The sequence below is a fragment of the Coptis chinensis genome, chromosome 9 (assembly GCF_015680905.1).
Source record: "Coptis chinensis isolate HL-2020 chromosome 9, ASM1568090v1, whole genome shotgun sequence".
Classification (NCBI taxonomy): domain Eukaryota; kingdom Viridiplantae; phylum Streptophyta; class Magnoliopsida; order Ranunculales; family Ranunculaceae; genus Coptis; species Coptis chinensis.
Window position 1 is genome coordinate 4028063 of NC_141464.1, and position 25527 is coordinate 4053589.

A 25527-nucleotide genomic window follows, 5' to 3' on the forward strand; every position below is an offset into this window, starting at 1 on the left:
TAGTGCAAAATCTTAAAATTTAGAATTAATAGATGGGCTCTACCACCAAAACTATAATTTCGTGTCTTTCCTATTCATAAAGAAAATGAAACCAAATGCAACGAAAACAGGTGCCATAGACACATCTTGATCATCCGCTTTACTTCTTCTTGGCAGCATCCCCAGCAATTTGAAATCACAATAACTCCACGGACCTTCTTAGCCCTATTCTTGCACCCATCATAAGTATCATCTAGTCCTGTTCCTCCTTGGTTTAGTGCACCATCAGTACTCAATTGGAACCGACCAACTGTTAGGTCCCAAATACATTGCATAATAATCGGCCTTTTCAATTGCACTTGGATGCCAATGGTAGTACACAGTAGCCTAGCTTCATGCGAGTCTTCTATAGTCTCCAACTGAACTTGTAGGTAGGTTTTGATATCCCTTAAAATCTTCCCCAATACTACTGCCGCAGGCTTGCTCATAGAGTTAAATCTTCTCAAATTCCTCTATTTCCAGATGGCATCAGCCATTGCACATATATACTTGGAGATCTCTGTTTGACCTTTACATAGTCTAAGCAGTGGGGACCATTCTCTGTTTGAACTTCTAGTGTCGGAGATGATTCCAAGCATATCTTTGATATCAACTGCTGAACTAACAACATCACCTCACAATGATATATTGTATCTAGAAGGGTACATAAATCCACCATACCCTGCCTTTTTGTCCTCTTCCTCAGGTAGCACATCAATTTTGTAGTTTTATAATATGCCTGCAAATAGGTGAACTGATGAATGAAATCGCGAAACAACCAACAAAAATGACTTTTAACGATTTTAAGAGTAATCGATGGGGGAATCAAATTCAGTTGTACGGAAAATAATTGTACATCAAAAGTATGCATGGCCTCCCATTACATGTGAGCCTCCCATGCCTTATTTAGTTCAACCTCAATCACAAACCAAAAATAAAATGAGGCTTTACATCCTCTTTAATTTAGCATAGATAACCCAGTACCGTCATTCCGAAACCAAAACAACAACTAATGTGATTTATACAATAGAAATGTGTGCAGTGCATATATCCACAGAACATATATTGGCACAATTCTAGTTCTACATTATAATTTCACCTTAGAGCAGTTGTCCTTCAAAAAAAAAGGAAGAAAAAAAAAGAAAATTTGTCTTGACCATATAATTAATGTAACCGCATCTCAAACAATTTGTCATAAGGCATAACACACACATGAGCAATTTACTTCACCAAGCACGTAAACCTTCATCTTACGCTGAGGGATATGGGGAAGCTTACAAAACCACTGAAACACTTGTCTTTCTGTGGTTCATAGTTTTTCAGCCCAATCTGAAGTTCAATTGTTACCACAAATTTTCATTTTTTTTCCCTTTAAAGCAGTCACGATCCGAGTGATACATTCGCTCGATCAATACATCACTCTGAAGCTAACTGAAAAGGTAGAAAAGAAAACATTCAATGACATCAATAATTTGGGATAGAACTCAATATAATCAACACAATATATTCAACACCAAGAATATAAATCAATTTACACAAATAATAAAAGTGATGTTTCTCCAGAAATTTTAATGGAAATCTAAGCAAAATACATTTTGGACTGCAAGCTCCCAACCCCTGGTTAAATCACATAAAGCTTAAAGCTTATAAGATCAGTAATTCCTAGGTGTGCTAGGACTTGACTATTTCTTAACTATTAAAGGGTGTGGGAAACAATAGTACCTCCTGGAATCATGGGGATTCCCAAAAGACCAGACTGTGATTAAACAAATTCAATCTCCGTGCTTTTTGAAGGAAACAATCAATTTATTTTTGTGCCCATAAACGTTCCAAACTTACTAGTCCATAACCATTTTGGGAATGGGAATGGGAACCGTCTGTAATTATTTTCACAAGTTTATATACATTTGGGAATGGGAACATATGTATATTAGCACTTGAACTTTCTATTTTCTGCAACTCTGATATATTTGCTATCGCCTATTTCATATGCGTTTTTTTTCTTGATTACAGGCGACGACTTTGAGGATTTTATGTTAGGCGGTGTCAGAAGATCAAAATAATGTCAGGTGCGCCTCTTACTCCTCTTAGTATGCAATGTCAATGTTTGGTCACTGGTGGGTCTTTCTTAAGAATTTGCATTGGAAGATTGAATGTAAAAATACTAAAATCTCAACTGTTTCAGTCTCCGGAGTCAAGTTTTGGGACCATTTGATAAAAAGAATTTGACTAAGGATATCAAGACAAAATTACATATTAATTGTTGACTTATGTTTAGAAAAATTACCCAATTTAGAAGACATCTGCTTGGTAGCTATATTATTTAGATTTTAGTCTGAAAACTATATAATTAGCTTACTTCACATAAGGTGTAGCAGTCTAGAAGATCAAAGGTGTAGCACTCACACATGAGCAACACAAGAAGTTGCTCTTTTGTGGACTATGAACTATGGAGTGTGGTAGTAATGTAGTATGGACCAAGGCCCCTTTATTTGAATACTAGCGAGTAGCGACAGTCTATTCTCCAAAGAAGCATTAATGGCTTGGCCTTCAGCTCCAGCCAACAGCACCCCTCAACTTCCTGCCCATGATGCTCAGAAAGTTTTATTTGTTTGAATTCATGCAAATAGCCGAATAGGACATTCGGTGCTGAGGGAGCAAATATTTCCATTGACTGGTTTTATGGTCTAATACAGCGATATCGTTTCTATCCACTTTCATGTTTGTCATCCTGTTCTTATTTTTTTCCCTTGACTTTATTTATTGCTTTGTCTTGCTGATTTTGATTTCAAGCTTTGATTGTTTTATTTTCTATCATTTCCCCCCACAGAGCAGCTGTGTCTATGAAGCATGGAAGCATTAACTTTGGTTAGAGCACTCTGATCGTGCTCTAAAAGGGCTGGTACAACAAGCCAGGTCATTAATATATTCTCACTCATATTTTAAGAGAAAGGTTGAGTTTTATTGCGGTTTCTACTGCTCAGCATGTTTTATATCATGCATGTTAGATTTATGTGCATGTTATATATGTTGTGTGTATAGTATTTTGATTGGTAGTTGTCTTTGATATGATTGCCCATACATTTGCAACAATGGTGCTTTGCATGTAAGTCCTTGCCTCCCATTTTCTTGGGATTCAAGCCAATGGGCTGTAATAGATTTCGGTTTTAAACAATTAATTTATTTGCTACGTATTACTTCTGACCCTGTCCTCCAATTTGTTTATGATGCTGATATGGGAATGCCACCTAATGAGCTTACTTAGGTGGTTTTGCCCATGGTGCGAAAGGAATGGACATCTTGAGTGTTAATAATCAACTTACTCAAAGGGATTCATCTGAAGATGCTTACACAATATTTTTTTTTACTACCACTATCATAAGTCCTTGGCTAGCATTTTATGGGGAATCGAGCCAATGGTCTGTAGTAGATTTTGGTTTTAAACAATTAATATATTTGCTACGTATTACTTTTGGCCCTATCCTACAATTCGTTTACGATGCTGATATGCGAATTCCACCTAATGAGCTTCCTTAGGTTAACTAGGTTTTGCCCATGGTGCGAGAGGAATGGACTTTTAAAACAGTGCCACCTAATGAGCTTCTCACTTAACAAACTAATACTTGGATCCAACATCAACACCTTCTCACTCAACAAACTAATACTTGGACATTTCCGGTAGTGCATGTCTAGAACAAGTGGTTATGATATATGAAGGTGTCAAATGTAGTTGGGCAAACACCCTGAAATTATGAATTGTAGCCATTAGAAAAATACATTTTTTTTTCTTTCTTAGGCTCACTTTGTGTTTTGACAGGTTTGGTATTCCTTGCTAATTTGCGTACCCATATTCGCATTCATTCAGGTCTGTGTTGTTGCTGCTTTTTCTATATTGATTAGAGTTTGGTATAGTAGCATACTTTGGTCGGATCCAGGATCATCGACATTGGCATGGAATTAGATCATTGAGCTTCCATGGTGAGCCAAAAATCGGATATCATTTGAAGAAACTATGCTTTCGAAAGTTTTTCTTTTACCCATTTTTAACTAATCTTTTTCTTCTTCTCTTTATAGATTTTAGTTGTGCTGCTCTCTAAACTCTTTGTTACCGCGGTTTGTATTGGATGTGTTTGGACAGGTCACAAACTTATTTTACGTTTTAATATATTCTTTTACTGCAAGTTCTGAATAAATTAATAATCTATCTTGATTAATTTCTTTGTAATTATATTATGTTTGTCTTCGATCCTCAATCATTTTGCAAGGAGGTACTATTGGGGATGCAGATAATGAGTGATCAAGCTCCAAGTTTGTCAACTACTAGGTTAGTTGCTACCTTATTCCATTCTTTGGTTTTTTTTTTCTTACGTTTACTGCCATGTAGAATATACTATCAGTTGTTGTCAGAACCGTGTTAGCAAAGGAGAAGAAAGTTCCACTTTACATTCTTTTATGCTCACTAAGCCAATAATTTTATATATTGCATTTTAGTGTGCTACGTACATGGTCTTATCCGTCATAGTTTAGGGGTGAGTTTGTTGATATGTGATAAGCTTTTCAGCACATATGGTCAACCAAAAGAAGGAAAATATTGTTTGAACGATTGTACCATTCTTTATACTAAATTATCTGTCTCTTTGTTCTTGGGACAACAACACAGATAGCGAGTTAAACTGCCAATTGTTCTTTGTTCTTGGACACACCCATCGCATCGATAATTGAATAGAATACGTTTACACCACTTTATGATTATTGAGATTCTTTGTAAAGTTAACTAAAGAACACCATCTCTTCTTAACAATAAAAGGTTAGGTGGTGTTTACAACCCTTTTATTTGTTCCAACATACCAAGTTGCCGATGCATACGTTATGCAACATTGATAGCAAGAAAAAAATGACATGGCATCTCCTTTCAATAACTATGTTAGGAAAATTATAAATTAATTGGCACGACTAAAATTAAAGTTTATTGAAAAAAATTAACTCCTATGGAATTTAAGGATCATATTTGCACTATTTTTTTCGGAAAACCAAAAGGTCAGAATGAAGAAAAGGGAAAACCACCAACGAACAAAGCTTATGATTTGCCACCAGAACCGCAGCATACCACAATCACCTATTTGGTTGGTTTATCGTCTACTACGGACTAATACACTTGAGAAAATGAAATTATGTTCAAAGAAAAAATTATTAACGGTTATATCTTTGATCATCCTCCTTAAAAATCTGCAGGTATGTAATTTGTCTTCCATTCAGATTACCCACTTAAAGAATGATCCATTAGAGATTTAGGGTGCAACTTGCTTACTGTTTCTTTTGGGATTTTCCTTTGAGCCTTTTGTGTTTTGATATGCAAGGTGGGGTGTATCAAGGAAATTGACATTTGTTGTTTCACGTTTTCATTTATTCTTTGGAAACCTATTAAGTCTTTCTTATTAAATTTCTTTTATAATATTTTACTTTTCATATTGAGACGAGAAAGATTAAGTAATTGCATTCATTACTTGCTGACCAATTCAAGCCTGTATCATATCACCTTTAAAAACTTGAAAGTCTATGCTCTTGACTATGCTCTTGACGTGAAAAAAGGTGGGTGGTAATGGATATATTCATCCCAGGCCGTGTGCAGCATACTTAATTTGGCATGAAAATAGATATAAAGCGGATAATGTATTTTCCAATTAGTTTCTGTATTCCCGGTTTTAAGCCAAAGTTTTGAATCGAAAGGGTATCGGAAGTTGGACAGCCACTTTCTTTTTGCTCTTCGCTGAAAGGTTAAATCAGTAATCGGTAATTTAAATCATTCCCACGACTATAAAACTCAACGGCTTCAGAAAACAGAGACACCGTTTCGCGGTTTCCCAATTTAAAAAAAAAAGTGAACCGATTGTTCGTCTTCTCCGTTCCAGATATTCCCAAGAAAAACCCGTTAAGTTCGAAAGCTGAAATCAAACACTTTGCAACCAACGAACATAAATTTAAACCCTGTTTTCCATTTTCAGAATCAAATGTAATACTTTGTTTCATTTTCGTTTTCTAATATTCTTTAATCCTTTAATATAAGTCTGCACTTTAGCCTTGGAGCAATTTAAACAGACCGGCACCACTTGGAGAACTTTACCCACAATATATAAAATATAACTGTTCGTCATATTCTCTACCAAAAATAACTAATCTCTACTATCTAACTCTGACAAATTCGTGAATTCCATCTTTTTTTAATAATCTTTTAAAATAGCCAATCATTTTAAAGGTTAGTATGCATTTTTCTCATTGTTTATTTTTTTCCCTCTTAATTCTTCTTTTCACTTCAAACTGAATTCTATGGAAATTCTTAATTTTAATTTCAGTTTCTTAATTTTGATTGCAAAACTGAACTTTTAAATGCAAAAAATTCAGTGCCGCTTTGCTTCAATGTTTTAAATTTTATTTTTTGGTTTGTTGTTGTGTAAACTGCAACATTCAAGCGCTGTGTGCTCCTCGTTTGCAAAAATACATTCTCTAATAGATCGGTATGCACGGAAAACTTTTCTTGGTTTTTTTGTTTATCACCCACTATTATGATGAAACGAACTTGAATAAACCATATGAAACACTGCCTACTCAATAGTTTAATCCACACTGATTATTTGTTGATGCTACTTTTAATTCATACTATTTAGCTATAATTCCAAAAAAAAACAATCACTAAAGAAGAGCGGTCTCTTCAAAACAAGAAATACAAGTATATATATGATACAATTGAATTTCGGATTGTACCAATCACAATGTAGAAATTAGTTGAATAGTAAGCCAATTTTTTGTAGAGTTCCTGTCCACAAAAACTCCTGCCGACTGTTATGACCTAATTTCTTAACCTAGTTCTTCCTCTCCTTTTTCTTGGCTGTTCACTCCCTCTCTGTTTTTTCCTCCCCTTCTATTAGGTTTTTCCTTCTCTCTTATACTCGGTCCCCCGCACTCTACGCTTAACCCTTGATCTTGCTTTCATCCATCCATTGTGCTACTCCCACGTGTCCTCTACTATGTAGTCCATACAGATCCACCGCTATACTCGATCCTCCGCACTCTACGCTTAACCCTTGATCTTGTTTTCATCCATCCATTGTGTTACTCCCACGTGTCCTCTACTATATAGTCCATACAGATCCACCGCTATACTCGATCCTCCGCACTCTACGCTTAACTCTTGATCTTGTTTTCATCCTTCCATTGCGCTACTCCCACGTGTCCTCTACTACGTGGCACATACAGATCCACCGCCAAGCCAATTACTCAATATCCTCTGCTCTATGGTTTTTGCATACTCCTCCTCTTTGGACTTCGTCCTAATAGCCCATTCATTCCTCCGGACCTACAAAGCCCATCAGGTTCTCCGGACCTATGAAGCCTATTAGGTTCAAACTAGACCATAACAGTTGCCCCCTCTTGGAGCTGCGGACTATAAGTCCGCGGTGCCAAGAACTCGTCCTTTGTAGGAACAGATGTGGTGCAGAGGAATCTATACTTGATTTTATTCCTCTTGATCGACTTTATGATTTTTGTTTAGAGGACATGAGCTTATCATTTATGTTTTCTAGATGAGACTCCACATCGCAAAAAAAAGAAGAACTGCTAAATGATCATCCTTTCTAAGAAGACTACATCGCACAAAGAATGAAAAAAATATTTCAAAGAAATTAGTGGACTTTAATCCCTATATACAATACACCCCGAGACCTTTTGAGGTAAGCCCAAGACCATGGCGGAATTTCGCCAATGGATTTTTATCGACTTCAACAAAAGTAGTTATTTGAACCGCAGAGTATTATTGGCCATGGTATAGCCAATGGAGCCCAATCAAGGCTGGTGTTGGGGTGATAGTATGTGCACCAGTGCAATAGTCAATGCCTGGACGGAAGCTTTGGTTGTATACTACTACTAGTGTACAAAAATTATGTCATGTTGGCATATAGATCGACTATTCTACTACTAGTTAAATTGAAATCATCAACATTGACCTCGATGCCCCAGTTCCCTTGTGTCAAGCGGTTCCAATGAAGCCATCGCTGCGGTATGCCAAAAGGTGGCTCGTGTGGGCAGAACCTCATCCATTCCCGAAATTGCTATGGGAGAAACTTCCTTGGCAACTATTCGCCATATTGTCTCCATTCCGCCATATTGTCCCCGAAGATCAACCACTTACCCTTTAGTTAAGCCGGATTCTCCTATGGTCGACACCCAAGAGAAAATTGCTGCGGATTCCTTTAACGTTACCGAAAAAACCATTGAGGAAGAATCAACTCCCGGGGTTGTAGACGATACTCTAGACGTGGAGTAATTTTACTACCACAATTTATTCATAAACTTGCTATTTATTTAGAGTTTCATATCATTAAGAGTTAAAAATTGTACTCCATTTTACAAGACAAGTTTCTTGAATTCTCGACTTTCCTCGTATCATGGAGTTTGCATCTCGACTTTCGTTGTATTTTGAATGTTGTGTATATTGATACCTAACATTGTTCAAATAATGTGTTGTACGCACCAGGAAGTGCAATTGTGCATAAAGAGTAACATAGAAAAACTCACTAAAGATCTTTTAACTCAATCTAGTAAGTTTAATTGAAAAAAATTTATATATAGGTCTACGGTATCAACAATACACAACTCGCTCTGTCAACTAGTCTACTATCCAAGGGATAGGTATGTGGTATCACCCATATCCAACTCGCTCTATCAACTATCCGAAGGTCTGTGGTATCACCCGTACCCAATTCACTCTGTCCACTAGTTTTACTATCCAAGGGATAGGTCCGCAGTATCACCCATATCCAACTCACTCTATCAACTATCCGAAGGATAGGCCCGCGGTATCACCCATGCCCACTTTGCTCTATCAACTAGTCTATTATCCAACGGATAGGTCTGTGATATCACCCATAACCAACTCGCTCTATCAGCTAGTCTACTATCCAAGAGATAGGTCCGCGGTATCACCCATACTACACTGCTTTGTAAGAAGTCATTCATTTTGAATCTAGATATAACCCATATCACCCATATACAAATAGGGAATTCTTTCCCTTGTATCTGTTAGGGAACTTGTAGTATGTGGAAGCCAAACCCCGCGTCCCATTGTGGTACTCCAAATTTTGCGTTGATAGTGAGTGTCCGATATTAGTTTATCGTCTCAATTATTTCATTTTTGCTCACTACTCACTCCGTTGTATTTGGCCTCAGGTTGATTCACTGATATGAAGAGTCGTTCCCCAAAGTTGTCCCCGTTATTGGAGCATATCTGCGAACTCAGAGGCGGCCAATGTTCAGTTCCCGACTTACACCCTAAACTGGTGATCCCCACATTTGTAATCCATTGCTATGCCTGCATGCCCTTTAGCTGGGCCGCACTCTATGTGTCAAGTATGCCACCGCAAACTAGTTTTGACATAATCAACACATGCAATGCCTTGTTCAGTAGGCAATGGTTCGAAATTGTTTCAACGAGTTACGTGAGATCACTATGACCATATGACTATAGGAGCATCACATGGAGCTATCCAGCACTCCAGCCCATATTTTCTTGACCCGGGCGACAATGTTGAATCATACCATCGGGGATATTTTCTAATGTTAGAGTCGCGGTGGATGGTACCGATATTACAATCCACCTTTGCCCCTAGTATGCCTTGGCGATTCTCGCGGATCTGAGAATGGCAGCGCACTATTTTCATATAATTGCATTTATTCATATCTTTTTGCCAAATATAATCTTATCAAGTTATTCATATCGGATGACACATTATTATTCTTCTTTGAATCAATTTACTTGAGAGGGACTACAACTGTTTGCCCCTGGTTGTGTTTCTAAGTTACAAGTCATGTTTAGCGTAATATCTCCTCAGTTTATTTTGCATGAATTGGCGTACTATGCCAAGCCTTCAGTTTTGATTCGGACCGGCGCACCATGCCTAGTCCGGGGACAACTAATATCTGCCCCCATCTTTGATTCTAATTGGCATACCATGCCTAATTAATCTGGGGACAACTAATATCTGCCCCCCAACTTTGATTCGGACCGGCGCACCATGCCTAGTCCGGGGATAACTATTATTCGCCCCCTGTAAAGCATAATCTAGATAATATCATTTTTCTTATATCTCATTTGCAAGACACCATATCACTTTTCCGATAATTTTATGTTAAGAAAATTGTGGCATACTGCAACCAAATTGTTGTGATTGTCATTCTCTTGTATGTGCACATATCGTTTCTTAACTAGTACCGATTTAAAACTACTCACTAAGCATTTATCATACTTTTCTTTTTGAATCAATTTGTTTTCACAATATACTTGAGCCATCTTTTACTGTAAACCTCTTTACCGCACATTGTTTGTAATTGTATCTCCTTTTACATCAATTGGGGCTATTACTATTTGACTATAGTTGTGTTTTCAACCGGCTTGGGCAGTGTTTTGTTTACGAGCTAATATTCGCTCTTCAATTTTGATTCAGACTAGCGTACCATGCCAAGTCCGGGGGCAACTATTATCTGCCCCCGAGTCTTTGATTCGGACTGGCGTACCATGCCGCGTCCAGGGACCTCCGCCCCAAGTCTTTGATTCGGACTGGCGTACCATGCCACATCCAGGGACCTCCGCCCCTATATCTTTGATTCGGACTGGCGCACCATGCCAAGTCCGGGGACAACTATTATCTGCCCCGAAGTCTTTGATTCGATTGGGCGCATTCATGCCGCATCCAGGGACCTCCGCCCCTATATCTTTGATTCGGACTGGCGCACCATGCCAAGTCCGGGGACAACTATTATCAGCCCCCAAGTCTTTGATTTGGACTGGAGTACCATGCCATGTCCAGGGACCTCCGCCCCTATATCTTTGATTCGGACTGGTGCACCATGCCAAGTCCAGGGACAACTATTATCTGCCCCCTTTTCCTTTGGAGAACAAGTAAAAAGATTTATGTTATGAAAAAGAAAATATCATTTGCATTACATATCATTTACAAAACACTATATCAATTGCATTATTTGATTCTGATCATTTTACCAGTTTCTTCTTCCATGATAGATCCTGCTAACAATGTTCCCACATCAATAAGTTCCACTTCATTACCCTCGATCAAATTGACCATTTGTACCTCCTCCACAGTTAGATTTGGTCCGCGGATGAGACTTATCCGTGGACATCCCTATCTATAATTGATATGCTTTCTCTTGGGGTTTAGAACTTTTCTGCCCCACCATTTCTCTTTACCATATATATCTTTCACTGTAGCGAAATAACTTGCTTGTGCTGCGGATTGGTCTCTCTTGATTTCATAAGTCCCTATTGTAATAGGGGATCTAACCACGTATTTGCTCCTTCTGGATAATTCAATTTGTATATATGCTCCATTAGCCCCTACGCAAATTACTGGGTATGTTCCTTCTCAGTTTGGACCCCCACTGTCTTTCATTGGCTTCCGCGGTGTTCTCTCCTTATTATTTCTTCATTCAGTTCGGATTCCACTGCTCTAGATTTTGTATTCACCGACAGGTCGTCCACAGTTTACATGAAGCATAATTGGGGTAGTATTGCTCCCTCTGACCCTCAACTGCCTTTCAAAACATCGTTCACTGTGGCAAGGTAACTTGCTTATGCCGTAGACTTGTCCCATTTAATATTGTACCTCCCATTTCGTTGTGGGAGATCTCACCACTTTGTAGTAAGTAGATGGGACGACTTCTATTGCACTGAATACTGGGGCGTGGACTCTACTACGACAACTATGGTCACCACGATAACTGGGCCTACAAACACTAGCAATTCTATCCCCTAGGGGTTCAATCATAATTTGTTAAAGCCAAATAAATTACTTTTAGCATTTCTTAAGGCCAAGGTCTATGTATGCATTTCATCTAGGGCACTATGAACCAATAAATCCACTAAGCTACTACAATCAATTAAAATTTGTTTGGTAAGAAAGTTACCTACTAGGAGAGTTATTACCACCACCGCTTCATCATGGGTAAGGCTGACCTTCTCCCCATTTTCTTACTAGTCCGCAGTATATAGTCCTCCCATCATATGTACTTCTCCAACTTATTTTAGGGTACGACTCTGCCAAACTGGATATCCCTTCCTCACTTCTGATTATAGACATATGCGCGTACTTCACTCCATTGACGCACTCCATTTCTAACTGCTATTACCGCGGTCTTCTAGTCCAGGTATTCTACCTCCATATCTTATGAGTTGAACCTGCTGACATAGTCTCTCAATGCTTCACCGTCCTCCTGTTTCACACAAAACAATGCCGAAACGTCCACCCATTTTTTTTTTTCTAATGGATCTGATGTAATGAGTAACAAATGCCTTCTCCAGATCATTGAAGCTCTTTATGCCCTCCACCAGCAAATGGTAAAACCAATTGGAAGTTCCTTCTTTAAGACTTGCCGGAAAAAATATACACCACAACCAATCAAACTTCTTATCTTACCACCGTCCCAACTGCTGGCAAATTGAATGTGTTGGAGGTGGTGCACTGGATCCTCCTTTCCATCAAATATGTCGAACTAAGGTGAACAAAGTTTTTGGGTACCTCCACCGCTCTCACCACCGCTACTACTAGGTTATGTCTCAACCCCGCTACTGTCTGGTTCACCGCTCCCCGGCTCTTTTTCTCTCTCTAGCATGTGTTGTACTTGCTGCTTTTCCTCTCTTCTCATCTTCGTCACTCCCTTCACTCCTCTAAACCTTTCATTTTCTTCTATCAAACAAACCTCCATCTCTTTCATTCTTTCCACCACAGTCAGATCTATTTCTCCTCCTACCAATTTTGTCTGGACTACCCTCTCTCCTCCGTCTACTGCCACGACCTCTATCTTCGTTTCTCTTCTTGTTTTCCTTTCGGTGATGTCCAACCTTCTCCTACCTCTGCGGTTTCAACCTCGTGGTCGAGGGTTCAGTCCCCTCGGACGGCGCCAATGTTATGACCTAATTTCTTAACCTAGTTCTTCCTCTCCTTTTTCTTGGCTGTTCACTCCCTCTCTGTTTTTTCCTCCCCTTCTATTAGGTTTTTCCTTCTCTCTTATACTCGGTCCCCCGCACTCTACGCTTAACCCTTGATCTTGCTTTCATCCATCCATTGTGCTACTCCCACGTGTCCTCTACTATGTAGTCCATACAGATCCACCGCTATACTCGATCCTCCGCACTCTACGCTTAACCCTTGATCTTGTTTTCATCCATCCATTGTGTTACTCCCACGTGTCCTCTACTATATAGTCCATACAGATCCACCGCTATACTCGATCCTCCGCACTCTACGCTTAACTCTTGATCTTGTTTTCATCCTTCCATTGCGCTACTCCCACGTGTCCTCTACTACGTGGCACATACAGATCCACCGCCAAGCCAATTACTCAATATCCTCTGCTCTATGGTTTTTGCATACTCCTCCTCTTTGGACTTCGTCCTAATAGCCCATTCATTCCTCCGGACCTACAAAGCCCATCAGGTTCTCCGGACCTATGAAGCCTATTAGGTTCAAACTAGACCATAACACCGACCATAAATCAAACACTATTTTCCATATTCATAATCAAAGGTAGGACTTTCTTTCATCTTCATTTTCTAATAATCTTTTTCATTTGATCATCTTTTTGTAAATTTAAGTCTCCAATTTTCCTACAGTTATGTCTTTTTGCCTTTTGATGCGGTTTGAACAATTGCTTCCGGGATTGTTTTGGTTCTTTTCGTTTAAAATTTTAAGGTACGTTCTTCTATCCCCTTTGGATATTTTTGGGATCTCAATTCGTTGATTAAGAGAAGATGTTTGATGGTGAGATGCTTAGTAGAATAAGCACTTTCTGTCATGACAACTTTACTGTCAAACTTGACCCAAGTTATTCAAGCATCTTCAATTCGTTTCCTAATTTTAGGTTTCAATCTATCTGTTTTCTTCTTCACCCATTTCTATTTTGTTCCTTTTTTTCTTTCTATTCGAAGTTCTCTTGCAATTGATGTAGAAAACCACATTAAATTCTCTGATTTTCATTTGCAGGTAATCATAGAACAAGTTTTCTTCTTCTTCAAAAATAGCTTCGCTCCTCTTCTCGCGGATAATTCAACCCAGTAACTGATTTAGGGGCTGAAATGGGTTGAAAAAGCCTTGCTACCGAATCAATTACAGGAAGAATTAAGTTAAGAAGAAGTGGATTGTTCACTGCTTCAGCAGTACCCATTTCAAAACCAACAAGCAGACTATCAAGCAGGTATTTTGCTTTCTTCCTGGCATATACTTTGTTTGACTGCGACATGAACTTTTTAATTTTCTAAGGAACTTTGTTTAGTGGACTTTGTTTTACCCTGTAATTCTTAGTTGTTAAACATCAGTATAAAACCCGTTAAACTTCAGGAAAGCTCAACCTCTTCTTCGTCCCCAGGTATTCAAGCCTCTCACTATCTTCATTTTTACTCTTCAGTCATCTAATTAATTTGTTCTTTTGGTTTTATGAATTGTTGTGGTGTTATTGTTGTTTTCTGATGGCATACACCCAGAGTCCGTTTGATGTTGTTTAACATGTTACCTCATAAGCCATTCGAAATGCTTTATAGGGTGTTGTTGCTATATATATGCTCAAGTAGACATTATGTTGCATAACTTTGGAAAATAATGGAATGGTTATGAGTATTTTATTCTAGAACATTAATCTTTGTTTGCATTTCTCTTCTATGATAGTAGGACTATACATCTTCACTAGACTTTAGTTCTAACTCTTTGTATATGACCTTCCCGTTCAACTCAGTAATTTTGAAACCATGCATGCAAGTTTCACATATAGCGACCGGCCGACTCACTATTTGTGAGACTTCATCTCTACGGTGCTTGGTGAGTAGCTACTAGATATAAACAACTCAATCCTTCTTTTATGAATTTTTCAGGGATGATCTTAATGTTTTATTATTGTTTGTTTGTTAAAGGATGTGTTGAATAGGGAAATGATTGTCGACCTTATGGTATATTCTAAACCTATTGTAAATCGGAAGAAGAGGGAGAATGGGTACAACCCTTTCAACTTTGAGCATCAGTGATGTGCAGTTGATCATTAGGGATTCGATATGTAAACTTTTTTAAGTTCGTATACTTGGGATTTCTTGCTGGTAATTGATTTAACTGTTCTCATTATGTCCTGTAGCATTTGCCTTCTCGTGATTTAGAAACTTATATACATTAATATGGGAGAACAGTTAGCATTTTGTTTTTCCTTTTTCATTTAAGCCCTTACAATATCATTTTGGCTTTTACCGGCATGTAATCTTATTACAAGCATTACATTAGTCACATACGTTCAACTTTTGTGTAGGGAATATTGGAGTTGGTTTGTTGTTTTACGATATAGGAAGATCAAACATTTTAAGGATAGAAAAGGAGTAAAAAAAAAGTGTGACAATGTATCTGCTCAGATAGGTACAATTTGAGGCTTACTGTCATTCTTATTAGTGGACACTTTTAGTGTACTACATCATTCTCATTTTTTAGGTACTAAGTAGTCTCATTTGTTTTAGTGGACTTCATTTGAATGTGCCAAATGAAGAGAACATTTTTGTGTTTTAAACTTCATATATATGCTTCTTTGGAAGGTTTTATCATCTTATAGCATATCAGTGAATTGCTGATTCTTCATTGTTTCTTTTGATAGGTTTCTTCATATGTTTTTTTCTAAGTTGATTGTGTTTTCCAGTGTTTTGAAGCTCTGGATGAACGAGCTCTTGCAGTAGTCATGGACCCAAACCATGATGTTCAGCTAAGATCCACGGCAGACAACATCCAATCTTGGACATCTCCACAAATACCCCATTCAAGTAAGTAGGTAATAATTGCATTTTTGTTTTCATTAATTGCTAAAAAATTAGCTCTGCATACAACTCAATACATTTTCTTCCATTGATGACATCCTCTGCCAGGCATTGATATGTTTATTACCTCACAGAAGTATTTTACTGCAAAAAATGGGGCATAAAAAGCGCAATCTCCTAAGGGCTTCAGATCATAGTATAACGATCGCAACAGTTTTCGTTAAAGTGAAGTTGTTTACTACAAATGTTTATCTGTTTTTTTTAGTGTATTAGTGCTTATGATATGATGGACAGAGATGAAAAAACAACCAACAGTTGACAAATGGATTCAAGAAATGACTCACTTGCAAGAAGAACACAGTTGTCCCTCTCGAGGATATGTTTCAACTTCCGCCACCCTTTTCCTTTTTTGGTACTATTTCAAGTTCATTGATTTTTAGTTAACCTACAAATGCATCTTAATTGTATTAGTTAATGTATCTACTGTCTTCACTGGAAGAATTATTTTCCTTTGGGAGGGCCGGTGGTTCTTACCATTTGTTCACAATTCTTAGGTCTTGCATTCATCTCTGGTTATTGACAATGTTGTTACATCACATATAGACGATGGAGAAGAGGGTTACAGCACTGAGAGCATGAGTGAAGGTGGATATGCATGAATTCCTTCCTGACTTGTTTTCATCTTCAATATGTTATTTGCTTCCTAAATTATTTGCCTGTGTACTAATGCGCTCCATCATTAAATGAAAATAAGCAGTTTGGTATTTTTTCTATTACAGTTCCACGCGACGTCGATAAGCTAAATTCCGTTGGCCAGGGATGGTTGTCAATTTGTGAGGTAGGCTTAGGCTTGCAATAGATTTATGAATAAACAATTTCTTAAAGTTTGATCGTTTAGATGAAACTCACCTGTTGGAGAATCTATTTAAGACAAAATCCTTCCTTTCTCCTCCAATAAGAGACCGGATGTTTGCTGTTCTAGGCGAGATGAAGGCTCAAGGCGAGCTATTTGATTCACTGCTTCCGGGGAGGTGGGGGGCCATGAGAACTCTAAGGCTCTGAGCTCTACTTTCATTGATAATCAGAGAAAGATAAAAATGTAGAAGAAGATTGGAATGAAAACTATTTTAAACCTAGAACTTGACTGGCCAGCTATATTTCTCGAATATCCGCTTAAAGTTAGAACTCCTAGCCAAGCGGGAGCCATCACCAGGGCCGATGTTCCAACCCCATACCGAGAAGCCCTTATGATGATGGGTGTGATCCATTGTCGATATAGGCTAGAAGCAGTATCAGTTGAAGCTATGGAGCACCCCTTCCAGTTTCAGATCGATATTGAGTTTCATATCCTGTTACAGATCCAGATGTAGAGACAGATCCTAAGCCATTTGATCGAGATCGAGTAGCTATAGCAGATCCATTTAGAGATCGGAACCCGTTCTGGGTACGCCCATTTTAGTAGCAACTGCCCCTAAGCCTACATTAGCTGGGTTTAGCAACTAACTAATAACATAAAAAAGATTCAACTCTAATTGTGCTTGACCCAGACGGAAAAGTGAAAAGACAGCTAGCTCTGTCGAACCGAACTTCGAATCCAATAAATCCGTCTATCTTTTAGGGCTCGCTGACAGCTGCTCACTCAGTTGTGTTCCACAAGTTGGTTTGGAACCTGCCTTGATTTCTCACTCTGTCTCCCGGATGCCTTTTGATTTACTAGAAGCCGAGGAAGAATTAGTAGTGGGCCTTCATTTCCATAGTCAACGATATTATGCTTCCCTTCCCGATTGTGAAAAAGCGCTTTTACGCTACATCCGCAATGATGCCGATTTCGATTTATCCGGTGGAATGAGAGATCACATGGATGTCCACAAGAGTGACACCTCAAACCCCGATGGCAGTGAGCCCATATATGAAGGAGAAGATCGGATACTACATTCGGGGATTATTATCTTATCGTAATCGAGAGCCTATGTATGAAGGAGAGGTAATTTTTTGGTGAACAAATTTGGAAAAAGGCAATGACGAAGTCTCATGCCAATAATGATGTGACTCACCATAATGGTAAGGTTCTACTTGATAACAATGAAGATAGTGTAAATTGTACATAATTTTGATGGCTAATTTGACGTATATTTTCTCTAACCACCGGTTTTTCTCTCTGTTTTTTTTTTCCAAAATCTGCTGCATGAGAAGTAATTAGGAATTTTTTCAAAAACAATGCAAGCCAGTTAACTATATATGGGTATTGTAATGTCCTTTCTTCCTGTACTGGGATTTTCCCATGTGTTTGACTGGGCTGGTAATAATTTGATTTTTGGCAAACTTTTTCTTATTCAGATTATTTTGCTTACTAGAAGGTCTGAAGGAACGTGAGCTCTGTGTTTTCTTCCGTAACAATATTTCAGCACCATGTTCAAGGTTACTTATAGCTTCTTGAGCTTTTGTTTTTGTCTTTAAACAATTATTATTGCTCTTTTGCAGCATACCGGCTATAGTTTCCATTGTTGATTTCTTTATTCTTCTTTTTCTCTTCTTTTCTTCCTGACAAATATATGTGGTTTTGACATGATGACTTTGCTTGTAGTTCAAGGGAGAACTTTATCTCCTTGCTACTGATCAAGGTTTCATAAACCAGCCTGATTTGGTATGGGAAAAGTTAAACGAGGTAATTTTAATACTATACTTCTGAGTCTGTTTTACATGTTGACCTCACCGGTACCAGTTTAACTTTTCTTTTGATATTGTGATAGTAAAAGATTCTGTGTTTCTCAGTTCCTATTTCTTTTTCACTGACTTTAGTGTTACTTTGTACTCAGGGCAATGGAGATATGGTGTTATGACAGGTGAATTTACAGAATTTAAAGTAGACAACCATACTAATGACAATTGGGATCAGCAAAATACCATGGCCAGTACTGCTGTACGTATCTTCTTTGCATTGAAGTAGTGCAATGGCCTTCTCAAACATCTTCTCCTCCTTGATAACCGGACTAACCACTTCAGGCTGCACAATAGAGATCAAGCGAAAGTTTTGACAAAGTTCCCCAGTCGTAGATTTTGAGGCCGCGTCATCATCCACAGCTGGTTGAGAAGTGTTCTTAGTTTGAGCATTAGAAGGAACCCGCATAGAAGTGGGCTGATAATGATCATTTATCAAAGAATGATTCTGGTTATCAAATGATTGAACAGTCATCTTAATTACTTGAGCTTAAGGCTAGGCTACATTCATCGATTATCGTTTTAAACATTGTTTCCAGTATTTCTATAGCTGTGGTTACATTGATATGTTTTTTTCCACTCTCATTTGTTTTCACTAATAGCTAATAGCACGACAATAGTTGATGACCTAAGATGACGATTCTCTGCTAGCACTTTGCACATTTTCCAGTACCATATGATGCAGTATTGGTGCACGAGTGACTTGAGTTTCTCCTGGGTCCTCCTTTCCACCCCCTTATTTGTTGTGAATGCCTCCTGTTTGCCAGAAGATAGACCCACGTTGAACCTGAAATAGACAGACTGACCTTCTGTCAAGTTCGTATTTGTATTGCTATACGGTATGCATGTAACAACTCGAAAGTTAAATAAGCATGTATGCACTCCCTGGTTATCTTTTTCAATCAGGTTCACAGAAAATCCGATTTTTCTTAGTTTGTAATACAATAGAATATTCAAGGTACACAATATTCAAGGCTCAAGAAAAGAAAGGAAGACTTGGATAATAAGGTATTAGTACTTAAGCAGAATGTTCGGAGATTTAAGTTTCGGATTTCAAATCGATTGCTTCATCGAGTTCAATGAGATTTCTACTAATGAGGTATATTCACCACGCTGGTGGTTAACCATTTAGAAGGCTATGGTGTTTGAATCAAGGGAGAAAATGACACTCATGTGAGGTACGGTAGGCTTAGGCTTGCAATAGATTTATGAATAAACAATTTTTTAAACATTGTTTCATGTACTTTTTTTTTTTTTTTTTTTAATAATCTAGAGGTTATGGCTGACCTCAACCTGTATTAGAAGAAGAACGGGGATACATAGTTCCTATTCTATCTGCCTCTATGATACGATGTAACTTCTCGTCTAGAGGAGGAGAGAATACAACATTACCATCATCTGGCGATCTATACAATTTTGAAAGATAGTCAGCTGCCTGATTTCCTTCTCGAAAGGTATGGCTAAAAGAACATTTAGCAAAAGAGCAAGTAATACTTCTAATGTAGGCTACCGTATTAGCACAATACCATGGACTGCATTCATTCCCTTTCAAAATGTTTATGGCTCCCGTGAGAGTCCGAATTGACTTCGGTTTTTCTATACCCATCTCTTGGGCCTGCCTAAGCCCAACCGCAATGGCTTGGATTTCCGGTATATGATCGAAGTTCTTTGACGAGCACCCCGCATAATAAGCGAACTACATTACCCAAGCCGCTCTCAGATAGCCCCTCCATACCCACTTCCATTTTTGCTGGACCGAACCATCGATTGTTAAGCATGTAAGCATCTTGTTCACTGACTTCCACTTGCACCAAAGAACTTCCTGAGGTTTAAAGTTCATATGCAGTCCCAACCTTTCAGCAAGAGCTCGCAAAGAGTAAGAATCTTTGACCTCTGTTAGATTTTTCTGTATGTACAGTTTCATTGTGACCATAATCTTTGAGATTAACTGTTGGGGCGTCAACAAGATGTTCTTCTTCTTCCGTCTGTTCCTTTCGCTCCAAATCTCGTGGACAGTAGCTCCAATAAAAGCTTTGAAGATATTAGCACAGGTGGTGGTTTGCCGACATAACCTGAAAATACTATACCATTCTGATGAGGAGTCTTTGACCAGCTCCCCGAGTCCAAGGTAATTTTTAATAGAGGCCCAGACCTGCTTTGAGTATTGACAGTCGAAGAATAAATGCTTTGAGTGCTCTGAGGACGTACCACATAGACTGCATTCAGAGAAGTTCAAGGTCTTTTTCTGTATCAATCGATCCTGAGTGGGGAAACAGTTTGAGAGCAATTGCCACAATGTAAAAGAGAATTTTGGGATAGAGAGCTTTCCCCAGACCACCCTATACCATTTTACCTTTTGTCTCTCCTTTCGCAGAACTGCATATGCTGATTTCACTGAGAATTCTCCGCTACTACTCGCTGACCAAATAACCTCATCTTTGTCTAGGTAACTATTCACTTCCGTATTCAAGATGCGGTTTTTCAAGGAGCTGTCCGAGATAGATTCCACCATAGAGGACTAGTTACCTTGAGACAGAATTTCGCTGACCTTTGCATCCATTGGTAGCGCAAAGGAGTGTCTCGCTTCTGATGATTCCCAAAGCGGTTGACCTGAGCACCATGGATCATGCCAGAAGAGGGTGTTAGTCCCATCTGCTATAACATATCGGACATGTTTCCGAGCAATGTTCCGATGCTTCAGAATCCCCCTCCATACCCAAGAGCAGCTTGCTGGTATTTTCATAGTCCAAAAGAAGGATTGCTTTATATGTTGGCTCCAAGTCCAATTTGACCACAAAGATCCATCCTTCTCAGCTAATCGGAAGATCAGGCCGCAGTAAGCCGCCTTATTCCAAGTTCTGGCATCTATCATGCCCAGTCCACCCTGATCTTTAGCATACCGTAGTACCTCATGGCTGGCATGATGCATCTTCCTTGTCATGTTGGGCCCCGACCATAGAAAACGGTTGCATATCTTAGAAACATTGTCCAGGACTTTCTTTGGTAAAACAAAGGTTTTAGACCAATATACTTGAAAAGATGAGAGAACTGATTGGATAAGTTCAAGTCGACCAGCCCTTGACAAAGAAAAATTCTTCCAATTAGAGATCCGAGAAGTCAGTCGCTCTACTAAAGGTAGACAATCTCGTATACCTAACCTTGATGAGGTTAGCGGTAGACCAAGATATATAAGAGGCGGAGAGATAAGGGGTATACCCAAAGCATTTGCCAAGTCCAGACCTGCTGCATGTGACATACACCCAACCAACAGCGATGATTTATCTAAATTGATATTCAAACCTGTGAAGTGCGAAAATTGTACTAGGATTTCCTTTATTGCAAGAATAGATGCCATATCTCCTTTGCAAAAAATCATAGCATCATCCGCAAAAAATAAGTGAGAGATACTCAGCTTCCGGCATTTAGAGTGCGGGTGAATGTGGCCAGCAGAGAGAGCTTGCTTTAGAAGGCCAGAGAGCACCTCCATCACCAGGACAAATAGATATGGTGAAATTGGGTCGCCCTGCCTAAGACCTTGTCCACCTTCGAAGAATCCTTCAGATGTTCCATTGATGATAATGGAATAAGAGGGGTGGTGAAGCACATCGAAAGCCATTCTATGAAGATAGGAGGAAACCCAAATCTCATCAAAATCATACCCATGGCTTCCCAATTGACTGAATCAAAGGCCTTCTTTATGTCTATCTTGATTGCACAATTCCTGGTGCCGTATTTCCTGTTGTAACCTCGAATAAGCTCATGCGCCAAGAATAATATTATCTTGGATGTTCTGCCGGGGGCCGATATCGATCGTGCCGAAGTTATGAGTGGCATAAATTCCTTCATCCTGCTTGTTAGAAGCTTGGCCACACACTTGTAAATAGTGTTACAGCAGGCAATGGGCCTGAATTCATCAACCTTTGAAGGCGCAAGGGTTTTGGAATCAAGCAAAGAAAGGGTGGAGTTTATACCCCTTGGAATGAACTTCCGATTGAACATATGCTGAATTGCAAGAGAGAAGTCTTCCCCAACTATATCCCAAGCTTTTTAAAGAAGGCATTGAACCCGTCAGCCCCGGGCGTTTTGTTATCATCCATAGAAAAGAGTGCTTCCTTGATTTCCATGATATCAAAATCCTTGATCAATCTATCTCGCACTTCAAGAGGCAGCCTCCGGAGATTAAGCCGCTCCGAAGCCCGTGATTACAAGAGGCGAGGAAGAGGAACCCAACAGATCCCTATAGAAGGATATGAAAGTCTTAGCAACATTAGCATCGTCCTTCCGGCCGATATCCTTGAGTATCCGAATAGACCAAATGTTGTTCCTTATCTTTTTTTTCCTTTACGGCATTGTGGAAGAAAGTTTCCTTTGTCACCAAAGGATAACCCGATCGATGTTAGTCCCTCGCATGAGATCATACTCCTCCATAAGCATAAGATCGCAAAGCTCGGATCTACGGGCGCTTTCTAGAACGTAAAGATGAGTATCAAAGGGGGCGGTTCTGCATTTGCATTTGGATGTCTTCTAGGTTGCCTCCGCAGCTACCACCGATTTTGTAGATCCGTGGTACTAAACTTAGGCCAGCCTTTAAGAGCTTCCTTGAACAACTTTAGTTTCTTACAGAGCATAAACGGTGGATTGCCATGTCTAGGGATAGACCAGCACTTTAGAAGAGTTTCCTTGAAGGCAGGATTCACAACCCGGTGATTTACGTAACACGAAAGCTCTCGCATGTATAAGAGTTGGAGACCGAGATTAGGATAGGCGTATGGTCTGAAAGACCCTGGGGTAAAACTTCCACTCCAGAAGATGAGAAATGGGTAGCCCACAAGGAATTGATAAGGCACCTGTCTATCTTAGACCATTTCCGCATAGAGCCAGAACCATTGTTAGTCCATGTAAAGAACCCTCCACTGGACTTATGTTCATAGAGTCCAACAGAGTTAAGACAAGCTGCAAAGGGATAAGTTTCCCTTGGGTGTACCAAGTCAGTACCAATTCTCTCGTGAGAATAGAGAACATTATTAAAATCTCCAGCCACACACCAAGGACCCGAGAAGGTTGTGTTAAGACTGATGAGATCTTGCCAGAGGGTCATCCTTTCCGCTCTTTTGTTACTTGCATAGACTACTGTAAAATGAAACTCCTGCGCTGAAGCAAGGATGGTGACCTGAGCATGAATGAATTGATTGCTCTCCAAAAGCTTTTGAACTCCAAATTTGAAGGATCCCATGAGAGCCAAACGCGCCCCGGCGATCTACTGACCGAGTAGTTATGCTCAAACTTCCAAGACGGGCAGCAGGCCCTGCTGATACTCAAAAAAATTTCTTGCCGAACTTTCGTTTCCAAAAGACAAAAACAAGCAAGTTTATTCTTGGTTCTGAAAGCATTAAGTGCCTTCGCTTTATTCACATCATTTAAACCCCTAACATTTTGAGTGCAGATCTTCATGGGATCATCGTTTATTTTTCCCCCTGTTCCCGGAGCTTTTGGCTCTGCCTCTCCCTCTATTTTCTGATTTTTGCAGCTGTTGTTGTTGTAGCTGGCCTCTGGTAACAACTTGTGACGGCATATTCAAACTTATGACTTGCGGAGAGATCTCAATATGGTCGTCAAAAGGTTCCTCATTCGTCTCCGAGATGTCGTCATCGATACCTTCCTCCTCCATAACTAATGCTGCGTAAGCATTATTGTCCACGTTGAACTGGAAGAGTTCCTCAGCCGATACAGAGCCTACCTCCAGTTCAAGGTCGGCCTGTGACTGTTTGTGTGATGAGTAGACAACTACTTCTTTTCCTCTGGGATTTCCACAGTCTCGAGAGGAGGTAGGACTACCTGAAATCCCCAAAGGAAAGGAAGAAGATCCATTCTGCTTATTCAAAGTTGAGCCTTCAGTAGCAGAGCTAATAAGACGAGGGAGAGAAGGAGTGGCTAGCAGCGGCCCCAGCGAACCAGCATTAGCCTTGTTATATCGAGTAAGAGACTGACTTGGCCTCAAAAAAGATGTAGAGGAAGGAGTGCCAACAGTCGTCATGGCAGTGCTAGGAGATTCCCTAGAAACCACTGGTCTCCCAAGAGAGGTCGGAGAACGAGCTGACATCCTATCAGAACTGGGAGAGACCCTAGTGACTACTAGGCCATTGTCAACCTCTGGGTAAAGCCGATTTATGTCAACTTGCAAGTTTGGTCCAGATGTAGCTGCAGCAACTGTATTTGCAGTACTAGGGGAATCCCTAGAGACTACTGCATCCAAGAGGGGGGAAGGAGGTTGTTGCAGGTCGTGCTGATGACGTGCTGAAGTCCTTGCAGAACTTGGAGATTCTCTATTGTCAACTGCAACATTGATCATAGCTAAGACATCCGGACCCGCCAGGTCACCGAAGCTTGGAGTTGCAACATTTTGCGAGTTCGACCGCAAACCGAGCCGCAGCCAGAGGGTTCTCGTTTCGGATCGGACTAGTTCTAGGAACCCACACTTGAGTAGTAGGGCCGTTGGGCATCTAGCGTTAGATGTCCAAACCTACTACATCTAGAGAGCACGACGGGGTTTTCAAGGATACTCCACGCCAACGAACACAACTTTGCCACGTATCTTGGTTTTATCGATGATGGAAATTCAAAGTCCAATGGAATAGTAACACAGACTTTCGCAAAATCTAGTCGTCTCTTCATTGACGTTGCTCCATCCATACAGAGAGGACCCCCTATAAGACTAGCGAGGAAGGATAGTCCTTTCTTTGTCCATAGTTCTTTCAGGACTTTTGAGAGTTTTGCCCAGATTGGCACTGTTGTAACATTATTCCTTTGGCTTTCCGCCTCCGGTGACCATGGCATAACAACAAAGATCTTCCCGCGATAAATATTGGACCACCTTCAAGGACACTTTTGTTTGTCTTGAAGCGATGAAACTTATATAAAACAAGTCCCAATGCGTGGTAATATCCATGGAA

General features: G+C 39.6%; 1 protein-coding gene and 1 long non-coding RNA gene across 5 annotated transcripts; one reads left to right on the forward strand and one right to left on the reverse strand.

Moving 5' to 3' along the window:
• Positions 1-12998: 12998 nt before the first annotated feature.
• On the forward strand, positions 12999-19209 carry LOC147474449 (uncharacterized). Of its 4 annotated transcripts, none has more exons than XR_015208179.1 (12): positions 12999-13607; positions 13694-13772; positions 14064-14891; positions 14984-15163; positions 15745-15865; positions 16125-16271; positions 16414-16504; positions 16639-16697; positions 16842-17920; positions 18197-18277; positions 18444-18524; positions 18676-19209. It is a non-coding gene; the product is annotated as an uncharacterized LOC147474449 (long non-coding RNA). The 4 variants fall into 4 exon arrangements; XR_015208181.1 differs by having other exon boundaries at positions 13589-13607; positions 14148-14891; XR_015208178.1 differs by lacking the exon at positions 12999-13607 and having other exon boundaries at positions 13625-13772.
• Positions 19210-20273: 1064 nt separating this feature from the next.
• Positions 20274-22193, reverse strand: LOC147474450 (uncharacterized). Its single transcript, XM_086585087.1, has 3 exons — positions 21104-22193; positions 20931-20995; positions 20274-20837 (listed from the first exon to the last, which is right to left on the reverse strand). Exons 1-3 carry the CDS (start codon positions 22191-22193, stop codon positions 20274-20276), a joined length of 1719 nt encoding a protein of 572 aa, XP_086441213.1.
• Positions 22194-25527: the final 3334 nt, after the last annotated feature.

Bases quoted from the DNA above. Each gene is read 5' to 3' on its own strand.
- LOC147474450 (XM_086585087.1), bottom strand. From the start codon at position 22,193: ATGGCTTTCGATGTGCTTCACCACCCCTCTTATTCCATTATCATCAAT. The intron at 20,996-21,103 runs GTAACTAGTCCT...TTATTTGGTCAG, and splicing joins CAGCGAAATTCTGTCTCAAG to CGAGTAGTAGCGGAGAATTC. The intron at 20,838-20,930 runs GTAAAATGGTAT...TTCCCCACTCAG, and splicing joins TGCGAAAGGAGAGACAAAAG to GATCGATTGATACAGAAAAA.